The sequence below is a fragment of the Galeopterus variegatus genome, unplaced genomic scaffold, assembly GCF_000696425.1.
Source record: "Galeopterus variegatus unplaced genomic scaffold, G_variegatus-3.0.2 Scaffold465, whole genome shotgun sequence".
NCBI classification, from domain to species: Eukaryota; Metazoa; Chordata; class Mammalia; order Dermoptera; family Cynocephalidae; genus Galeopterus; species Galeopterus variegatus.
The window spans coordinates 632,268-652,370 of NW_007726576.1; the positions used below are offsets into that span (position 1 = coordinate 632,268).

At 43.8% G+C, this 20,103-nt stretch overlaps 1 protein-coding gene across 1 annotated transcript in view; it reads right to left on the minus strand.

Moving 5' to 3' along the window:
* PARP4 (poly (ADP-ribose) polymerase family, member 4) overlaps positions 1–20,103 on the minus strand; it is a 118,858-nt gene that overhangs the window by 31,174 nt on the left and 67,581 nt on the right. Inside the window, exons 20-26 of the mRNA XM_008569095.1 lie at positions 9,175–9,312; positions 7,589–7,784; positions 6,500–6,567; positions 5,678–5,865; positions 3,491–3,590; positions 1,994–2,164; positions 1,660–1,740 (exon numbers count right to left, since the gene is read on the minus strand). Of these exons, the coding sequence (XP_008567317.1) occupies positions 1,660–1,740; positions 1,994–2,164; positions 3,491–3,590; positions 5,678–5,865; positions 6,500–6,567; positions 7,589–7,784; positions 9,175–9,312 (942 nt within the window). The remainder of the gene's footprint in view (positions 1–1,659; positions 1,741–1,993; positions 2,165–3,490; positions 3,591–5,677; positions 5,866–6,499; positions 6,568–7,588; positions 7,785–9,174; positions 9,313–20,103) is intronic.

The window sequence follows — 20,103 nt, forward strand, 5'->3', positions numbered from 1 at the left end:
CTCTCCCTGCTGCTGCTCCCACTTTTGAGAGGGAGGCCTGCTTGTTCCTTTTGCCTGCCTGATACACTCTGGTTGAGTCCCTGCCTCCTGGTGTGTCTTATTTTGCACTTGGGCTGGGGTTTTTCCTTTTACCTTGTAACTTCTTTAAGGATAAGAATGGATAGGAATATCTTTTATTATAACATTTGGTCTCTGGTCTGGTTTCTGAAACAGCTCCAGAGCAGTAAAAGTGAAAGGAGCATCTTTTCTAATTCTTAACAAGTCCCTTTCAATTACTCAGGAGTTTATGTTAATGAGGTGACTTTTGGAAAGCCCCTAAGGATGGGGGGCTGGTGCCAGGGGGACCAACCCTGTGATTAGAACTTTCAGCCACCTGCCAACACCCTTCAGAGGGGAGAGTTAATCACCAATGGCCATTGATTTAATCAACTATGCTTACATAATGAAGCCTCCATTAAAAACCCCCACTGAAGGGCTGGCCCGGTGGTGCACTGCTACAGTGCGCCGCTTGGGAGCACGGCGGCGCTCCTGCCGAGGGTTCGGATCCCACATACAGACCGGTTCCCGCTCACTGGCTGAGCGAGGTGCGGGTGCAACACCGAGGGTTGTGATCCCGTTGCCGGTCCCGGTCCAGTACAGGCGCAACACTGAGGGTTGCGATCCGTGCTGGACACGAAGAAAGAGACAAAAAAAAAAAAAAAAAAAAAAACCCACTGAAGAGGTTTATAGAGCTTCTGGGTTGGTAACCACATGCCAGGTGGGTGGTGGACCCCACTCCATGGAGATAGATGCTCCTAACCTTGGGACCCTTCTGGATCTTGCCCTATGTACCACTTCACCCAGCTGTTCATCTGTATTCTTTATAAAAACCTTTGTAATAAATTGGTAATAGTAACGAAAGCATTTCCCTTAGTTCTGTAAGCCATTACAGCAAATTATTGAACCTGAGGACGAGGTGTGGGACCCTCCAACTTGTAGCCAAGTCAGACAGAAATTGTGGGTAACCTAGGACCCACCACTTGCAATTGGCATGTAAGTGGGAGACTTCTTGTGGGACTGAGCCCTTATACTGTGGGGTCTGTGCTAACTTTGGGAAGTTGGTGTCAGAATTAAATTAAATTGGAGGATACCCAGTGGGTGGCAGAGAATTGTCTGGTCTGGGGAAAAAGAACACACAAGTGGAGACCAGAAGTGTTGTGAGTAGAGAGGAAATAGGAGCTTTTTCTTTCATAATTCGTTCATTTTTAATCCAGAATTGGAAAAAACCCCACGTTCTCAATATGAGATATGATCTACTCTTAGTCCAGTAGTGTTATAATTAATATTTTTAAATAGCATAGACGGACCAGTGGCACTTAACTTTCATTGAGTCATGAACATTTCTGAGAGCCTCCCTAGAAAAATTTTTTTATGAATAAAATACCATATTTGATCGCAGTTATTCATGCCCACTGATGCCCACATAGACACTCCCAGATGAACTGCTGCAATAGAAACTGAAGGAAAGTGTCCCCATTTGTAAAGATAACCCAGCTCCACGTCATGGACTGAAATTTCAACACAGAAAAACAACAAAGGAAGTACATGGAGTGTTACGTATGAAAATATAAAATTGTAACTTTTGAACAATGGCTTCATAGTTAAAGGTTTGAATCTTACAGTTCCAGTTGTCTTCTGAAGCTCAGTAGTAGACACCATTGTACAAAATTCTTTCTCTTGAATTAATGCACATAGAGTTGCCTGAATGATAAAAAAATTAATTCCTCATTAGCTTTTCTACTCTACAGTGTCTTGGTTAGTTTAATAGAAATTCTTTCAGCGATTGCCTCTCCTCTTTCAATGGAAATTAGAAGCCTCCCCAGGATTCTAGCTAACCACCAGCTATGTTCCTACAAGGAGAAAATCCGCCAGAGAGAGGGAGAGGGAAGAAAAAGAAAGTTATAGTAAAATACACTGCTCTTTCCCTAGTACAACAAACTGCACGTCTTCTTGCCTGTGTACAATGAGGAACAAATCCGTAGACAAGGAGTCGGTCGCTGTGGAACAAGGACGGTGCCTGGGCTGGGGCCTGCAGGGGCTTGGGTGCATCTGTGCTTAGTTGCTGCCATTTGACGGAGACAGAGTGGCAACTTGGGGAACGTAACCTGGTCATTTGGTCTTCTATCTATTCATAAAAGAGGAATTATTTTTCCTTTAATGTTACATCCAGAAAATAGTCACTTAACATTTAAAGTTTACATTCAATTCTTTAGGGATTTTGTAGCTCTTTGGGTATTTTGCTCCTTCCTGCTACAGGGTACTTTTCCAAAAAGATTTCAAATAGACTTTTTAATAATAGCACTATCACATCATTTAAATGTACAAAGCATCTTAAAATTATTCAATTGGCTAATTATTAACAGGCAACTTTGATATGAGTAGATTCAATTTATAAAAATTGATCCCACAAAGGACTTGAATAGACATTCCTTCAAAGTAGATACACAACTGTCTAACAAGCACATGAAAAGATGCTCAGCACTGCTAGTCATTAGGGAAATGCAAATCAAAACCACAACGAAATACAACTGCACCCCCATTTTGATGACTATTAAAAAAAAAAAAAAAAAAAAAAAACAGAAAATGGAAAATAATGAGCATTTGTGAGGATTGGGGAGACTGGAACCCTGGTGCACTGCTGGTGAGAATGGGAAACAGCACAGCTGCTGAGGACAGTGTGGCAGTTCCAGGGACTCAGACAGACACCGGGACACCAGTGCTCACAGGCACGTCACTCACAGCAGCTGAGGGGTGGAAACAACCCAGCATCCATAAACGAAAAGAATGAATAAAAACATGTGGCATATACATACAATGGAATATTATTCAATCTTAAAAAAGAAGGGAATTCTCACACATGCTACGACACAAAGGGACCTTAGAAACATGCTAAGTGAAATAAGCCAGACACAAAAGGACAAATGCTTTACGATTCAACTTATATGAGGCACCTGGAACAGGAAATTCATAGGAACAGAAACTAGAATAGAGGTTAGCAGGGACTGGCAGTAGGAGGGAGTGTGGAATTACTGCTTCGTGCACACCAAGTTTGGTTTGGGATGATGAAAAAGTTCTGGAGACAGTGGTGATGGTTGCAAACACTGTGAATGTGCTTAACACAAATGAATTGTACACCTAAAGACAGTTAGATGGTAAGTTTTATGTATATTTTACCATAATAAAAAATAATACCAGCAAAACATATATAATGCTTCATTTTTAAAAATCAACCCTTGACACTTTATAAGGCAAAAATCAAACTGTTCCTTGTGTTCCTGTGAGATGATGGTGGCCCCTGAGGGCAGGGCTCATGCCCTTGGCAGATTTTGCCTCTTTACAGCTCCCCTTTCCATTCAAGAAAACACAGAAGTCACTGTCACTTACATTTGTTAGAAGATAATATGTCCACATGTAAACCTGAAACTAGAGATAACATGTTTAAAAAACATACCTGTTTTTTCCAACTATGTTTGGATTTTGAGTTAAAATATTCAAACACTCCGGCACCATGCTGTGACAAAGTCCTTAAGAGGTGACGATTTGCTGTAAAACTGATCACATTTCACATGTATTAATTTTCAAGAAAATTTTGAAACATGTTAACAATGTTGAGAAAGCTCAAAACTCAATAAAAGAGACATTTCATGAAGGAGACTTTACTCTTCTGTAGCTGAGGTTAAAGAGAGAAAACTGTTAACAGCAGAAAACACCTGCAGGTTTGGCTAATTTAAGCACCCACGTACCAGCACACCCACTGCTTATCTTTCATGACAGAAAAATGTAGAAATTCTTGGCTTCCACTTGCTGAAGGAGGCAGATGATTTTTAAAAAAACCCAAAGGTATCAGAATGCTGATAAAGACATCGATCTACTTTCAAATCTGAATCCGATCCCAAAAGCCAAGACATGGCAAAAGAGTTTAATAAAGTCTACATCTTAAAATTTGATACACATCTAGACAGCAAAAGGCTAAAGAAATAACTCCCATTTTAACAACGAACATCTTTGATATTTAAATAAGTGCCTTATTAAGTTTCTCTCAATAATAATTCTACAACTGTTAAGGACTCCTTTCTTAGATGGGTTCCTCTGGAAATATAAAAGAAATGATCAATTATTTTTCAGAAAAATAATGTAAAAAAGTTATTTCCAAAATATTTTTTAGCCTATTGATAACGATCGGATTTGTGTTTTCTCAAAATTAATTGGTGATGAATATAACACTGACTAGAAAATCCTTAAGACAGGGTTTGTTTGTATTTTATGTGTTCCCTCCACGAATGAGGCTGGCTGGATCTCTTCAGTGCTCCTACGTGTGGCCCTCAGAGGACAGGTTACTACACCAGGGGGAAAGCGGATGAAGTCGCTACTTCCGGAGGACTCTCATTACTAGGGTTTGTAAATATAAACTTGTGTGTGGAAAATGAGGCAGAAACACTTACAAAGACCCTACGAATTTGACAGAAAAGCAGTAAGGGCAGCAGCTTCCCCAGGCAGGGTGGTGCTAGCCAGCACGGTCGCCTGGCACTTAGGAAAACCTGATCTCCTGGCCAGGCCCAGTGGGCCCCATTGTCTGTCTCAGAACAAGCCTCAGCGAAGAAGCAGAGCAGGTGCCGGGCTGCGAGGGCAGAGTCAGCGCTGAGTGCGTGGAGCCTGCGCTGGCTGGTAAATATCCTGGTTTGTCCATGATGACTGGTCAGGCCTTGGATGACAGAGAACAGGATGAGGGGCTGTGACTGAGTAGGGGCGGAGGGTCAGGGGGCTGCGGAGGGGCACTGGGGGGCGTCAGGGCCAGCTCCTGGAGCTCGGGAAGGGGGCAGGGTTCGGGCTCACATGTAGGACAGCACCGGGCCCCCGCCACTCCCACCAACATGAGGGGGTCGCTCTGTGCACTGCCTCAGAAAGAATACTTCTAGTGACCATTTGCTGGGGTGGTGGCCACACGCAGGAGAGTCCTAGGGCCACAGGGGAAGGCTCTGTGCAAACACCAGGCAGCCACCTCTGTTGGGTGTTCTCTGCACAGATATCTCAGTGTGATCCAAAGGGCTAACTATAATTTGGGAGGAGGTAATTCCAACTACCTAGGGGTTTCAGCCTCCCTAGAGAAGATTCTATGCACACTACAGGGTGTGAAAGAGCAAATGCTCACAGTGGCCAGGGAAGAGTTGTGAAGGGGGGGTCCCCCAAGCCACAGGCACCCCCAGCCCTAGTCCAAAACAGCCTGTGGGAAGTGTGCCCAGGCTGCTCAGGAGAGCTAGAAATTGGGATTCCTATGCCAAATAATAACATCTAACACTGATTTGGTGCTTACTGTGTGCCAGTTCTGTTCTAAGTGCTTTCTGTGTAGGAGCTCATTTAATCCTCACAGCAACCCTATGAGGTAGGAACTTTCTGTAGCATCTCCACTGCAGATGAGAGGTTAAGCAGCTTGACCAAGGTCACAGCTAATGAGTGGCCGACTCAGGTTTTGAGACCAGGTAGTCTGGCCAGGGCCCCACTCCGCTACCTCATACAGCTTCTACACACTAGAATCAACTTCCAAACTTTCAAAAATTCTGTGCAGACCAATAAAAAGACCTACCAGCAGGCTGCCTTTTCCACCCGCAGCCTACACTGTGTGACTGGATCTGAGACTTACCCGACACCACAGGCAAACAGCCTGCTATGGTGAACGCTTCTTTTCACAAGCTGTAATGTCAGGCTCTCATTCTGGAGGTGCCCGTCAGATACAAGGAGAATGTTCCGTAACCCTTGAGAAGGGTACAGTAAACTTAAATATCGGAGTGTTTTCCAGAAGTCTGTGTTCCCCATGGTGGGTTGAGCAGACTGTAGAATATGAAGCAAAAGATTATTTACTCCTTTTTAAGTATATTCACCATTAAGTGTAATCATTTACTGAAGTGCATCTCCTAATGAGGGTTTAAGATATACCATCATCAAAAATATTGTCCCTTCCTTATATACATTTGTGGAACAACTATACTTATATCCTTTTGGTTTATTTCATGTCACACAGTAACTGTCATACTATCACTCGGCACTTATTTGTTTTTCTTCAGTTTCCAAAGAACTGTTACATCTATGAGAGGACGCATCTCATCAAAGTGCCCTTGGGCTCGCCAGCTGCACTGCAGTGCTGACTGGTCACTCTCAGCTCACTCCATTTTAAGAGAAAGAAAACAAGGGACAGAAAAAACATTTCAAAACTGTTAATGCTAGTTGCATTGGGTGATGGGACTGCGGGTGATTTTTTTTTTTTTACTTTTTAATTTCCAATATTTCTTAAATGAGTTCATATCACTTTTATTTTATTGTTATTATAAAATAGCCCATGACCATACAATAATCAAAGGACTAGAGAGGTGTTCTGATAGCAGCCCTAGGGGGAGAAGGTCTGCTCAGCACCTCTGAAGCTGGACAGGAGGAGGCTCAGGAGGCAGAGGAAGGCTCTCTCACTCACCATTATGAACTCTTTTGCCACATCACTGCTTCTGATGTACGTAGGATATGAAAATAACTCCTTGTAACCTGTGTAATAGGAATTGGCATGAAGTGTTGCTGTTAAATATTCACTTGACTGACCGTTATCAAACAGTAATGCCACTTTATACTACTACTGCTATAGTAAAGAATGTTATATATTTATGTCTTCTTTTTGCAAAATTGTTTGATCATTTTAATGTACAAAAAATTCGTTGCAGTATTTCTCTAAATAATACATTTTAGAGCATTCAAACGATGCCCTTTACTATGCAAAATGTTCTGTGTCATCTCCCACGTGCAGACCTCTTCCCACGGCAGATCGTTTGTACAAAGCGATGTGGGGGTGTCACAACGGCATGGCAGCTTGGCCCCTGGAAGGGCCCAATCTCCAGCCATACCCTTTGCACTCCCCACGCTTATATGACCTGTGCCCCCGGCAGCAGCAGACCCCAGCTTCGTCATAAAGGTGTTGGGCCTTCTGCTGGATGAGAGTCAGTAAGATACAATTGTCCCCTCAGTCACTCTATGCTCCTTCTCTCATCCCTGAAATGGTGGCTGAGACGTCCCTGGGCCCCAACTGGAGAGTGGCATTACTTTCCACCTAACAGTGCTGACCTGATGCTCCCTGACATCATTCTGTACAGCTTTTCTGTAACTGTACTAATTTCAAATGCTGTGTCTTATCTTTGGGATGCTCCTAATTGACACACCAACGGTCTTGCATTTGGTTGAGTTGGTAATAATAACAATAGTAATATCTGTATATCACCTACTATGAAACAGGCACTGTTTTAAATCCTTTACATACATTCGTTCAATCCTCACAACAACTCTACAGATTACAGGTGAGGAAACTGAGTCATGACAAGTTCAAGCAGCTTGCGAGGGCGACACATGGACCTTGTGAGTGGTAGAGTTGGGATCTGGACCCGGGTAGCTGGCCTGAGCTTCATGCTCAGCTACCTCTCACTCTGCAAATGAGTGGGTCACCCAGCAGTCACCATCTGCAGAGCGTGCTAATGTCAAGGCAGAAGCACACTGGGGACCAGAGCCAAGGAGCACTTACCTGTGCCGAAAAGGACGATGTTCACTCTCTGCTTCTCACCCACCAAGGACAGTGCATGCAGGGCAATCTGCTTGGCTTGTGTGAACATCACACCCTCCATGGAATTGGAGCAATCAACACAAATAACCACTTCACTCTTGTCAGCGAGGTCAGGGAGGGCAGTGTTGAGATCGGGTTGAAAGACAAGCATGCAAGCCTGTGGGAGGACAAAATGGGCACTGGCCCAGGCTGCTGTCAACTTACCTGCTTGGGCATGTTTAGACTGGCACCACTGTATGTATCAAGACACCACAAAACTTCCACCGAGAAACCCACCTACGCAGTCTTGCTAAATGGTGGGCTTGTAATTGGGATATTTCACCACTGAAAACTGGTGAAAAGCCCTGGGCTTGGACACATCACTTCTCACTCAGTCTCAGACTCTAATGGGAATGCTCCACTTGTGAATGAGGAATTGCTGCCCCCCAAAAAAACCTTTAAAAAGGGAGAGACATAAACCCATCCATGTGTGCATGACTATGTGTGTGTCCGATATACAAATAGTCATGTTTACAGAAAAGATGAATTGAAGTGTGCCCACTCCTGCTACTGAGGAAGTGCACCAGTTTTCATGTCTCCTACATACTGTGCTCAGCTGTGTCATCTGAAAGACAATTTAGCTTACATACAACTAATGTTTCAGGCATCCCTCTGAGGTACAAAACAAGATATACCACATAGCTAGGATTTTCAGAATTTGGCATAAATGCATAATTTTTATTGGAAAAGATCTACTTGTAAAATACGTGAAATTCTAAAACTTTCTAGTAAGGTAAACTAATATCATAAAAACAAAAACAATAAGATTTATTAAAAAGCCAGATGGCTTACTAGGAGTTCAAATAAAAAGCTGTAAGAAAATGTTAGAGCTGGAGTTCCCAACATACAGGCCATAAACTCGAGAGGTCAGGAATTAACACTGAATTACTGTCTGAAAAATCATAAGGTATTAACATCGAAGAATGAGTAAATATCTCTCTCCCTCCCTCTCTTTCTCTCTTTTTCTCTCTCACATACACACACACACACACACACACACACACACACGAGAATATAAATGCTGTTGTGATTACTAAAATATACACACATACTTTTTATTTTATTAACCAATACTTAAAATACAAGAATTATCACACAAGTTTCCATTTTTATTTTAACTTAAGAAACAATTCTTTGCTATAGCCACACAAAATAGTCTTATGGCCATGAATAATTTTTTGTTTTTCCAGTATCAATATTTAAAAAGTATAAAAAGTATGCAGACTAACCAAAGTAATGTGTGACAGTAGCTTTCTTTTTGCAGAGGAATCATGTAAAAACTACAATCTTTGTAGGGAAATAGGCCACACGGGGGTTTTGGTTGAAACATCAGAAGCTTGTCACTCTTTATATCGAAAGTATTTTTAGTTGCACAATTTTGGAATGTGAGTGCTCATTTTGTAATGCTAGTTTTTCAGGGCTATCAGTAACTTCCGAATTGAATAACCTATTAATTCTGAAATATTTTTCCAATAGCGTCTCATACTTCTAAGGAAGAAGGACTATACCTCGCTTTCTTTTTCTGGATGTTTCTCAACCCACATTCTTGGGAGATGAGGATCCGTCAAACCAATGTGGAGAGAAAACCCACTGCTGTCCAGGGAGCTGCCTTCCAAGGTGCTGATCACAGCTTTGCAGTCTGTGCTCTACAAAACAAATACCCACACAACTAGTAAATAATGGAAAGCACCATATCATCAATCTGCACTTACGTGCCAAGTTGCAACCCCCCTGCACAGGTTTACATAACTCTATTAACGATCAACAATGTAGTAATAAATTCCAAGTTTATGAAATGTAGGTTTTAGAAGCGTGACCATTATCATATCAGTTACCCTCCTGAAATTGTAAGGTTGATTCAAATGCAGGTAAGTTTGCCTGTATCCAAAGGTTACAGATATGTATATTCAGTTAGACTTCTTGATACAGCAGAAAGCACACCAGATAATCAAAATGTAGAATAGTGAAATGGAACATTCAATAGAAATCTTAGAATTATACCTCATTTGAAAATTGTATTTTCATAAGTATAGAAACACTTTTAAAGATGCAAATGATAAGCTTTCAAACAATGAAGACAATGTGGTAGACTGTAAAAAGGCAATGAAGTCCCTCCACTCCTGTTCACTCGCCCCTTGACAATGTGACTTTGAAGCTTGCCCATCTAGGGGGTGTCAATTTCTTTGCCCTTGAATTGGTCAATGGAGTCAGCCATGTGACTTGTTTGGGCCAATGGGATATTGGAAGATGTGATGCAAGTTCAGGCTGGAAAAGGTCTATGCAAAGGAGCTGGGCCTCTCTTGTTGCCATGGGGCCTCCCAAGCCAACCTGCTGGATCATGGAGACACAGCCACCTCTCCAGCTGAGACAGGCCAGCAGCCAGGTGTGTGCATAAGGCTGTCTAAGACCAAACGGTCCCCACCAAGCCAGCCCACTCAGAACAGCCCAGCCAATCCACAGAACTGTGCCATAACAAATGTTTGCTGTTTTAAGCCACAAAGTTTTGGGGCTGTTTGTTATCGGCAAAAGATAACTGATGAGGAGGGCTTCTCCTTCAGGATGGATTAAACACACGTGCTTATCCACGCACCGTAGCAAAATGCTAAGCCCTCTACAAGGACGGTGAAGCACTAATATGTGTATGAACCCATGAGGCACTGAAACAGGAACAAAGACATTAGCTGATGAGAAAAGTCTACAAGTTTTAGGAAGACAGAAAGCTGATGGGGATGTGGTGAGTGACTTGGCCTGAGTGGAGGAAGCCACTGCCTGAGGGCCTGCAGAGGGACAGCCACCAGAAGTGGGCTCCTTAGCCCTGCAGCAAGCAGGGAAGGAAGGCTCAAGAACGGAGGCACCAGGCACTGTGAAAACGTGGTCCTAGTGAAGAGACGACGTAGTAAGTTGTCAGGACACTGCCCCTTCACACCCCAAGTAGCTGAGCGGCTGGCACCTCTTATGCCCTGTTCTCTTGCTTGGGGAAACTGGAAATTTATTACTTAGAGAAATTCAACCAAATAGAATCCACACTAGGGAATGCTAGACACAGGAGCATAGGAGTAAAGGGCTGCTTCAATGAGGCGAAGACAGGGCAAGCTGGCATCCTATAGGCTGCCCTCCAGTCTATTCTAATTGACTTTCTTGTGTCTCAGTTTCAACTATGAACCCAGAGAGGGTCACCCAGACATTTGAGGAAAAGCCTCTAAAATGATATATGAGACCAAACAAACAAATATCCAGAAGGGGGGAAAAAAAAGAAAGAAAGAAAAGGAACTCAAAGAGAGGAGACACAACACAGGGAACAGAAGAAAAAATATATTACAAACGTTTTCAGAGAGATGAGAGGATAGTGCATTCATGGATCACATAGAGATGCTATAAGAAAGGGAATACTTTTTCTGTTCATGGAACAGAAAAGCACTCAGACAAATAAGACACATGGGAATTAAAATAAAAATCTCTCTAGAATAGTTGGAATTATTATTTATTTATTCATTTATTTTTGGTGGCTGGCTGGTACAGGGATTGAACCCTCGACCTTGCTGTGTGAGCACCACACACTCTAACCAACTGAGCTAACTGGCCAGCCCTGAATAGTTGGATTTGAAATTGAAAAAAATCACTGAGAAAGTAGAACAAAAAGATAATAAAATAGGCAATAGGAGAGAAAGTGTAAGAGAACAAGGGGCTTGTTTCAGGGGACACCTGATTGAAAGGTATTGCAGAAAGGTAAAGCAGAGAAGAATAACTTGTTTTCAAAAACACAATAAAATTTCCCAGAACTAAGGCCACATGTTATGTACAGTGAATGCATATCACGTTGTTGTAAAATTTTAGAACACCAGGAATGAAGAGAAGATCTGAAGTTCTTGCAGAATTTTTTTTTTTTTTTGTCTTTTGTCTTTTTCCGTGTCCGGCAACGGATCGCAACCCTCAGTGTTGCCCCCGTACCGGACCGAGGACCGGCAACGGGATCGCAACCCCCGGCGCTGCTCCCGCGCCTCGCTCAGCCAGTGAGTGGGAATCGGTCCGTATGTGGGATCCGAACCCTCGGGCGGGAGCGCCACCGCGCTTCCCAAGCGGCGCACTATCCAGTGCGCCACCGGGCCGGCCTTGCAGAATTTTTAAAAACAAAACAAAACAAGGCCGGCCTGTGGCTCACTTGGTAGAGTGCGGTGCTGATAACACCAAGGCCACGGGTTCGGATCCCATATAGGGATGGCTGGTTTGCTCACTGGTTGAGCGTGGTGCTGACAACACCAAGCCAAGGATTGAGATCCCCTTATCGGTCATCTTTTACAAACAAAAACAAAAACAAAACAAAACAAAACAAAACAGACCACCTGTGAAGAATGGGGATAAGCTTCTCAAAAGTGACCCTGGAAGCTGGAATACAAGGCCCTCAATATCCCGAGAGAAGACGCTCTCCCGCCTGCGATTCCAGGCCTCACCCAAGGACCAAGTGCAGCATGTAGAATAAAGACATTTCCAGACACTGCTGCCTGTACACTCTTACTCAGGAAGTTAATGAAGGCCACGCTCTGCCAAACTGAGGCAATAAAACAAGAAAAAGATAAAGATAAAAAGCCCCATGAAGGAGAGGAGCAAAGGGAGGCCTCAAGCCAGGCTGGAGTGGGAGACAGGAGGAGGAAGGAAATTAAATGGATTATCTGAAGCGCTCAACAGGATGAAAGTAGTATTGATGGGGGTTTTAACTGATGGGTTAGAGCTCTGAAGAAAAAACAGTCTAGAAATTAAGCAAATAAAAAAGGCAACTTTTTTTTTCAAGAAATATTATGTGAAGTGGTTAAAAAAAGGAAATACCATAATACTTTTCTTGACTCAGTGGTAAACTTTGTTCACATATTCACAATAATTTAAACACTACTGATTTAACTAAAAACTGTAAAAAACTCTTTTGGAATGAAGGGGACAGGAAAAGTTGAGGGTGAGGTGGGTAGAGGGAGTAGAAGATAAATGCTCACCTACCATTACAGGAAGTTGAAAGATAATTTCAGAAACAGATGAATTAAGAAACAGCAGTAAAAATTTACTATCTAAAACTTTGGAGGCAGTACCAGAGAAACAGCTCAAATATTCAAAGTGTTTCACTGTCTCCGGAAGCTGGTCTGGGAGAGAGGCAAGGGTAGGTAGGACTGGATAGCTACTTCTTGTTAAAAGCTATTGGTAGCATTATTTAACCTTTTAAATCATATGCATGAATTGCTTTGATAAAATAAAATTAGTGTTAAAATAAGAGTTCTTGGGGCTGGCTGATTAGCTTAGTTGGTTAGAGTGTGGTGTTAGACCACCACCAAGGTCAAGGGTTTAGATCCCTGCAGTGGCCAGCACCAAAAAATAAAGAAAAAGAAAGAAAGAAAAGAAAAAAGAGCTTTTAAGAAATCAGGCACTGGCAGGAGCACGGAGACCTCACAAGCTAAGGGCAGCCCCAGCTGACAGACGGCAAGCGTGTTGGGTGCCATTGAGTGGATGGCCCACTGCTACTATAGACATTGCCACCATGCAGGGGAGTCTGTCACAGCCACCACCACTGCAGGGGCAGAGTTCTGCCACTCCTGCCACAAAGGCAGCTCACTGCCACAGCAGCAGCCACTGTCACCATCCAGGCAGCTAACTGACCACTTGACTGCATTGACACAAAGAGGGTTACCAGTATAGCTCAGGGAAAGAGCTGAGTGATTGCAGATCTGTGTGACCAGTGGCCCATCCCAGAGGAGGAATTACACTGACACTCCATGGTAGCACACCCGGGGATGGGAGGTACATGCACAGCCCACATGACTGCCTTGATCCACGCAGAGACATGCACGAACACCCAGAGTGTGTAGAAACCCAGGATACCCCAAAAGAGTAAGAGACAAAGATCCCAATCACCACCAACCCATCCCCCAGCTGGGGAAGCAAAGACCCAGGAGGAGCCTCTTCCTGTAAGAAAGAGGAAAGAGAAACCCTGGTCAGGGTCACCCATTCAAACTAAGGAGCTCTAGTATACCCTAGTGCACCCATCAGGGTCAGGGGACACTAGCTGGGTGCCAACAAGCCTGCCCAGGGTCACCTGCCCCAACCAAAGAGTGACAGGGCACCCAGGTGCTTCTCCCAAGAATTTGAGAGCTCACCCATGTACTTGACAACCTAACACAGTGTCACTAACCTCGACAAGGAATCACTAAGTGCCCTAGTACTTAAGCCATTGAGGCACTCACATGCAATTCTAACGCTGAATATAGCTGAAGTACCCACACAGAGACTACACTACTGCATCTACCCAGAACCAATATTAAAACACCCTACTCAACCGTCAATATGAAACACACCTAGGAGGAAGTCTCTCTCCTCAAAGCCCACTCTGGAGTAAAAAAAGAAGCACCTGCTCTACAAGATGACCAGACATCAATGCAGAGATGCTAGAAATACAAAAAAAAAAAAAAAAAAAAAAAAACCAAGAAAATATGACACCACCAAAGGAATACAAAAATTCTCAAGTACCAGACCCCACAGAGCAGGAAACCCTTGAAATGACTGAAAAAGAATTCCAAGCAACAATCTTAAGGAAACTCAATGAGACACAAGAAGACTCAGTTAGACAACACAATGAACTCAGAACAAGTATCCAGAATATGAAGGAGGAAACTTACAAACAGATTAATATCTTAAAAAAGAATGTAGCAGAACTCCTGGAACTAAAGGTCTCATTCAACAAAACAAAAAACACAAGGGAGAGTATAAGCAGCAGGTTAGAGCAAGCAGAAGAAAGAACTGAGAAGGGTGGGACACTAGTAAGTCCACCAACATATGTGTAATAGTAGTATCAAAAGGAGAGGAGAGAGAAGAGACCAAAAAACATTCCAAGAAAGAGTGGTTCGCGCCGGCGTGTGGCTCACTCGGTAGAGTGCGGTGCTGATAACACCAAGGCCACAGGTTCGGATCCCATATAGGGATGGCCGGTTCGCTCACTGGCTGAGCGTGGTGCTGACAACACCAAGTCGAGGGTTAAGATCCCTTTACCGGTCATCTTTTAAAAAAAAAAAAAAAAAAAAAGAAGAAAGAACTTCTGATCTTCGGGACAAACTTCTTGAAATAACTCAGGCACACACAAAAAAAAGAAAATGAAAAAAGAATTTTTTAAAAAAAGAAAAAAATCTGAGAGCTAGCAGACAACCTTAAGCACACAAAAATCCAAATCATGGCTGTTCCAGAAGGGGAAGAGAAAGGTAAAGGCATTAAAAACATATATTCAATGAAATAATACTGGAAAACTTCCTAGGTGTAGGGAGAGACATGAACCTTCAGATCCAGAGGGCTCAAAGAACCCCAAACAGACTCAATTTGAAAAGGTCCTCTCTGAGACACATTATAGTCAGACTGGCAAAACTCAAAGTCATAGACAATCCTAAGAGAGAAAAGTGTTAAGTCACCTAAAAGGAGTCTCCATCAGACTAACAGCAGACTTCACAACAGAAACTCTACAGGACAGAAGAGATTGGGATGATATATTTAAAATACTAAAATAAAAAAGCTGCCAGCCAAGAATACTAGACCCAGCAAGGCTATCCTTTGGAAATGAAGGAGAAATAGTATATTTCTCATACAAAAACTGCAGGAGTTCACCACAAGACGAGCCCTACAATAAATCCTTAAAAGACTGCTGAATCTGGAATGCAAAAAATTACAATCACTACCATGAATACACAAGAAAGAACAAAACCCATTGGTGGAATAAAAATGCAAACAAGAAAGAGAAAGAAACTATATCTTACCACGTCAAAAAACCAATTAATGACAAAGACAATAAAAGGGAAAGAAAGGAACAAAAGATATTTAAAACATCCAAACAGAAATCAATAAAATGCCAGGACTAAGAAAATATCTTTCAGTAACAACCCTAAATGTAAATGGATTAAATTCCCTACTCAGAAAACATGAACTGACTGACTGGATTAAAAAGCTAGACCCAACTGTATGCTATCTACTAGACTCCCCTCACCTGTAAAGACACACACAGACTGATAATGAACAGACAGAAAAAGATGCACCATGAAAATGGAAACCAAAAGTGAACAAGAGTAGCTATTCTCACATTGGCTAAAATAGACTTTAAATCAAAAACTGTAAAAATAGACAAAGAAGGCCAATATATAATGATAAAGAGACCTATACAGTAAGAAGACATAACAATCATAAATATATATATGCACTCAACACTGGAACACCCAGACATATAAAGCAAACACTATTAGAACTAAGGAAAGAGCTAAATCTCAATACAATAATAGTTGGGGACCTGACCACCCCTCTCTCAGCATTGGACAGGTCATGTAGGGAACAAATCAATAGAGAAACACACGATTTAAACTTTCCTTTGACCAACTGGACCTAACAGCTATCTACAGAACATTTCATTCAACAACTACAGAATATACACTCTTCTCACCAGCACATGGAATATTCTCTAGGATAGACCACATGTTAGGTCACAAATCAAGTCTCAACAAATTTTTAAAAATTAAAATCATTTCAGGTTCTGGTCAAGATGGAGGAATAGATAGTACCCAGCATCACTCTCTCCCAGAAGTCAAACAATTCACAAATATATAAAAAAGCAACAAAAGCCAAGCTGGGGCTGCTAGAGCTCAGGGGAAGAGGAGGAGAGACCTACGGAGTACATGAAGGTGGGAGAAGCCATGATGAAATTAAAAACTGCTCTGACCATTTTGTGCTGCAGCCGCTTTAAGGCTGGAACTGCTGAGCACACAGAGCAGGAGCTGGCAAAAGCTGCAGCTGTGCCCTTTGGATGGAGTTGCTTGGAGGCAGCAGGGAAGAAGAGGGCCTTGGTGGCACCAGCAAGACCACTAATGGGGTTCCCATGGACCCACATAGGAGGGAGGAGCCACAACAACTGAAGGAATGGAGCCACTCAGAGGCCAGTGAGTTATCGCAAGGGACTGGTGCACAGCCCAGCCCATGGGAAATGTTTGCAGCACAGGCAGTGGGAGAGATGGGCCCTCTGGGGGAACACTGGGGCACAGCAAGAACAGCTGATCTGCACCCCATTTAGCACAAGACCACTCAGAGGAGGGCCGGCCCGGTGGCGCACTGCTACAGTGCGCCGCTTGGGAGTGCGGTGGCGCTCCCGCCGAGGGTTCGGATCCCACATACAGACCGGTTCCCGCTCACTGGCTGAGCGAGGTGCGGGCGCAACACCGAGGGTTGCGATCCCGTTGCCGGTCCGGGTCCGGTCCGGGCGGGACACTGAGGGTTGCGATCCGTTGCCGGACACGAAAAAAGACAAAAAGAAAAAAAAAAAAAAAAAAGACCACTCAGAGGAGACTGGTCAGGAATATAGAATTACATGTGGTGCAGTTTGATGAAAAGACTGAAGCCCAGATCAGAGTTTCTACACAACCCAGGTGCATCGAGTTTCTGGAGAGCTGGAAGTACCTATAAAGTCAAACATTATAACTTGTGCTGCACAAAAAGCCTTCCCTAGGGAAGCAGCAGCAAAGCAGCAATTTAGCTCAACCACAGAGCTCAAGTACTGGTCCCAGGAGGAAGTTCCCCCACTTCAGAATTAAGCAAAGGAAAAAACAATTAGTTTTAGCTCAGACACACTGCCAGTGCCTTGGGTCCGCCTGGGGACATGAGCCATGGAATTGGGGACTGGAGTCCCCTCCCAAAACTAGGCACACCATCAGCACCTCAGGGGCTACCAGCGGACCCGAGGCAGAGAGTCAGGGACCAAACCCCCCTCCCATCAACCAGGCACACTGTGCCAGCACCAAGGAGCATGCCAAAAACATCACCTCCATGTGGGTGGCCCACCACAGCCACCACAATAACCATGGCTGCCGCAAAAGCGGCTAGATGGATGCCACAACCACCATGCAGATGGTCCGCCAGCCACTGGAGTATATTGACACAGAGTTAGCAGCAGAGATAAAGAAAAGAAGATGTCTCTCTCCACAAAGCCCATTCCAGAGTGACAGAACCAGCATCTGCTCTATGATAATATTGGGGGACCTGATCACACCTCTCAGCAATGGACAGATCATCTAGGCAACAAATCAACAGAGTTACCATTATTCTTTCAGAAGGAGAGAAGAAATCAAGGGTAATTAGAGGGGAGAGGAGGAAAGGACAGCAGGATGGGGTGACATTGGACAAGGGGCATAAAGAATAAGTAGGATTTGTAACAATATATATGCTAGTAATATTGATTTGATCAACATATCTCAATGTTGAACCCCAGAAATATGTATAATCAAATTTGATTCAACAAAAATTTTTTTAAAAATTTAAAATCATTTCGAGTATCTTTTCAGGCCACAATGGATTAAAACTAGAAATCAAGGGAGACTTCCGGTCAAGATGGCGGAATAGACAGTCCCTAGCATCACTCTCTCCCACAAATCAACCAATTTAAACTATAAAAACATGACATAAAGTGCATACGGAACGGGGAGACGTCCAGCGGGGGAGGCAGAAGCTCCGCGGAGACCACATGTCCTGCGGGGCCGCCATCGCACGATCCGGCAGATAGGCTTCACCGCCGCCACCCAACTCCATTCCCAGCCTGGCCCAGTGCGCACAGAGTGGGGAGACGTCAAGCAGGGGAGGCAGAGGCTCGGCAGAAACCACACACCCTGTGGGGCCACGACTGTGTGATCCAGCAGGTAGGCTTCACTGCAGGCACCCAGCACCATTCCCAGCCTAGCCTAGTACACACGGAGCAGGGAGACTTCCCACAGGGGAAGCGGGAACTCCATGGGGACCACACCGCTGCAGTGCGATCCAGCAGCCCAGCCCAATGCGTATGGAGCACAGAGACATCCAGCAGGGGAGACAGAAGCTCATAGAGTACATACACCCTGTGGGGGGACCGCCACCGTGCGATGCAGCAGCAGGTAGGCTTCACCGCCGCCACCCAGCTCCATCCCAAGCCCGGCCTAGCGCCATGAAGCAGGGAGACATCCAGCAGGGGAATGGGAAGCTCCTCAGAGACCACACGTTCTGCGGTGCCTCTGCGCATCCCAGCAGCCCGGCCCAGAGCACATGGAACAGGGAGAAGTCCAGCACAAGAGGTGGAAGCTCAGCAGAGAACACACACCCTGCGATACCACCCCGTGACCCAGCAGCCCAGCCAAGTCCGAACTAACCAGAGAGGTGGCTCCCCGGAGAGGCCCAACACCTGAAGCAACCACACACACAAGGCACTAATGGCCAACAGAGCAGTCACTGAGGTAGGAATACCAAATTGGCAACCAGAGCAACATCTCAGTAAGTCAATAGTGTCAAACCTGTGGACTGTGAAACCCCTGCCACAATGAATAAACATCAAAGAAAAGATAACAGAAATACAAAAAATCAAGAAAATACACCACCAAAGGGTAATAACTCTCAAGCTCTAGAACCCATAGAACAAGAAGCCCTTGAAATGACTGACAAGGAATTTTGAGTGACAATTCTAAGGAAACTGAATGAGATACAAGAAAACTCAACTAGACATGATGATGAAACGAGGAAAAGTATACAGGACCTGAAAGAAGAAATGTACAAGGAAATCAATGCCCTGAAAAAAAATGTAGCAGAACTTGCCAAACTGAAGAAGTTATTCAGCGAAATAAAAAACACAACAGAGAGTTTAACCAGCAGCCTTGCAGAAGTTGAAGAGAGAACCTCTGAACTTGAAGATGGGCTGTTTGAAATAACACAAGCAGACAAAAAAAAAGAAAAAAAAAAGAAAAAAGAATCAAAGGCATTGAAGAAAATCTGAGAGAGATATCAGACAACTTTAAGCGCTCAAATATCCAAGTCATGGGTATTACAGAAGGGGAGGAAAAAGGAGATTGCATTGAAAACATATTCAACAAAATAGTGGCAGAAAACTTCCCAGGTATAGGAAAAGTCACAGATCTTCAGATCCAGGAAGCTCAACAATCTCCAAACATATTCCACCCATAAAGGTCTTCTACAAGACCTGTTATAGTCAAATTGGCAAAACTCAAAAACAAAGAGAGAATCTTAAAAGCTACAAGAGAGTGGGCCGAGCCCGTGGCACACTCGGGAGAGTGCGACACTGGGAGCACAGTAGCGCTCCCGCCGCGGGTTCGGATCCTACATGGGGATGACCGGTGCGCTCACAGTGCTCACTGGCTGAGGGCGGTGCAGCCGGTCTCAAAAAGGACAAAAAACAAAAAAAAAAGCTACAAGACAGAAGCATCAAATCATCTATATGTGAGTCCCAATCAGACTAACATCAGACTTTTCATCACAAACCCTAAAAGCCAGAAAGGAATGGGATGATATACTCAAAATACTAAAAGACAGAGATTGTCAGCCAAGAATACTCTACCTCACAAGACTATCCTTCTGAAATGAAGGGCAAATAGTATATTTCTCAGATAAACAAAAACTGCAGGAGT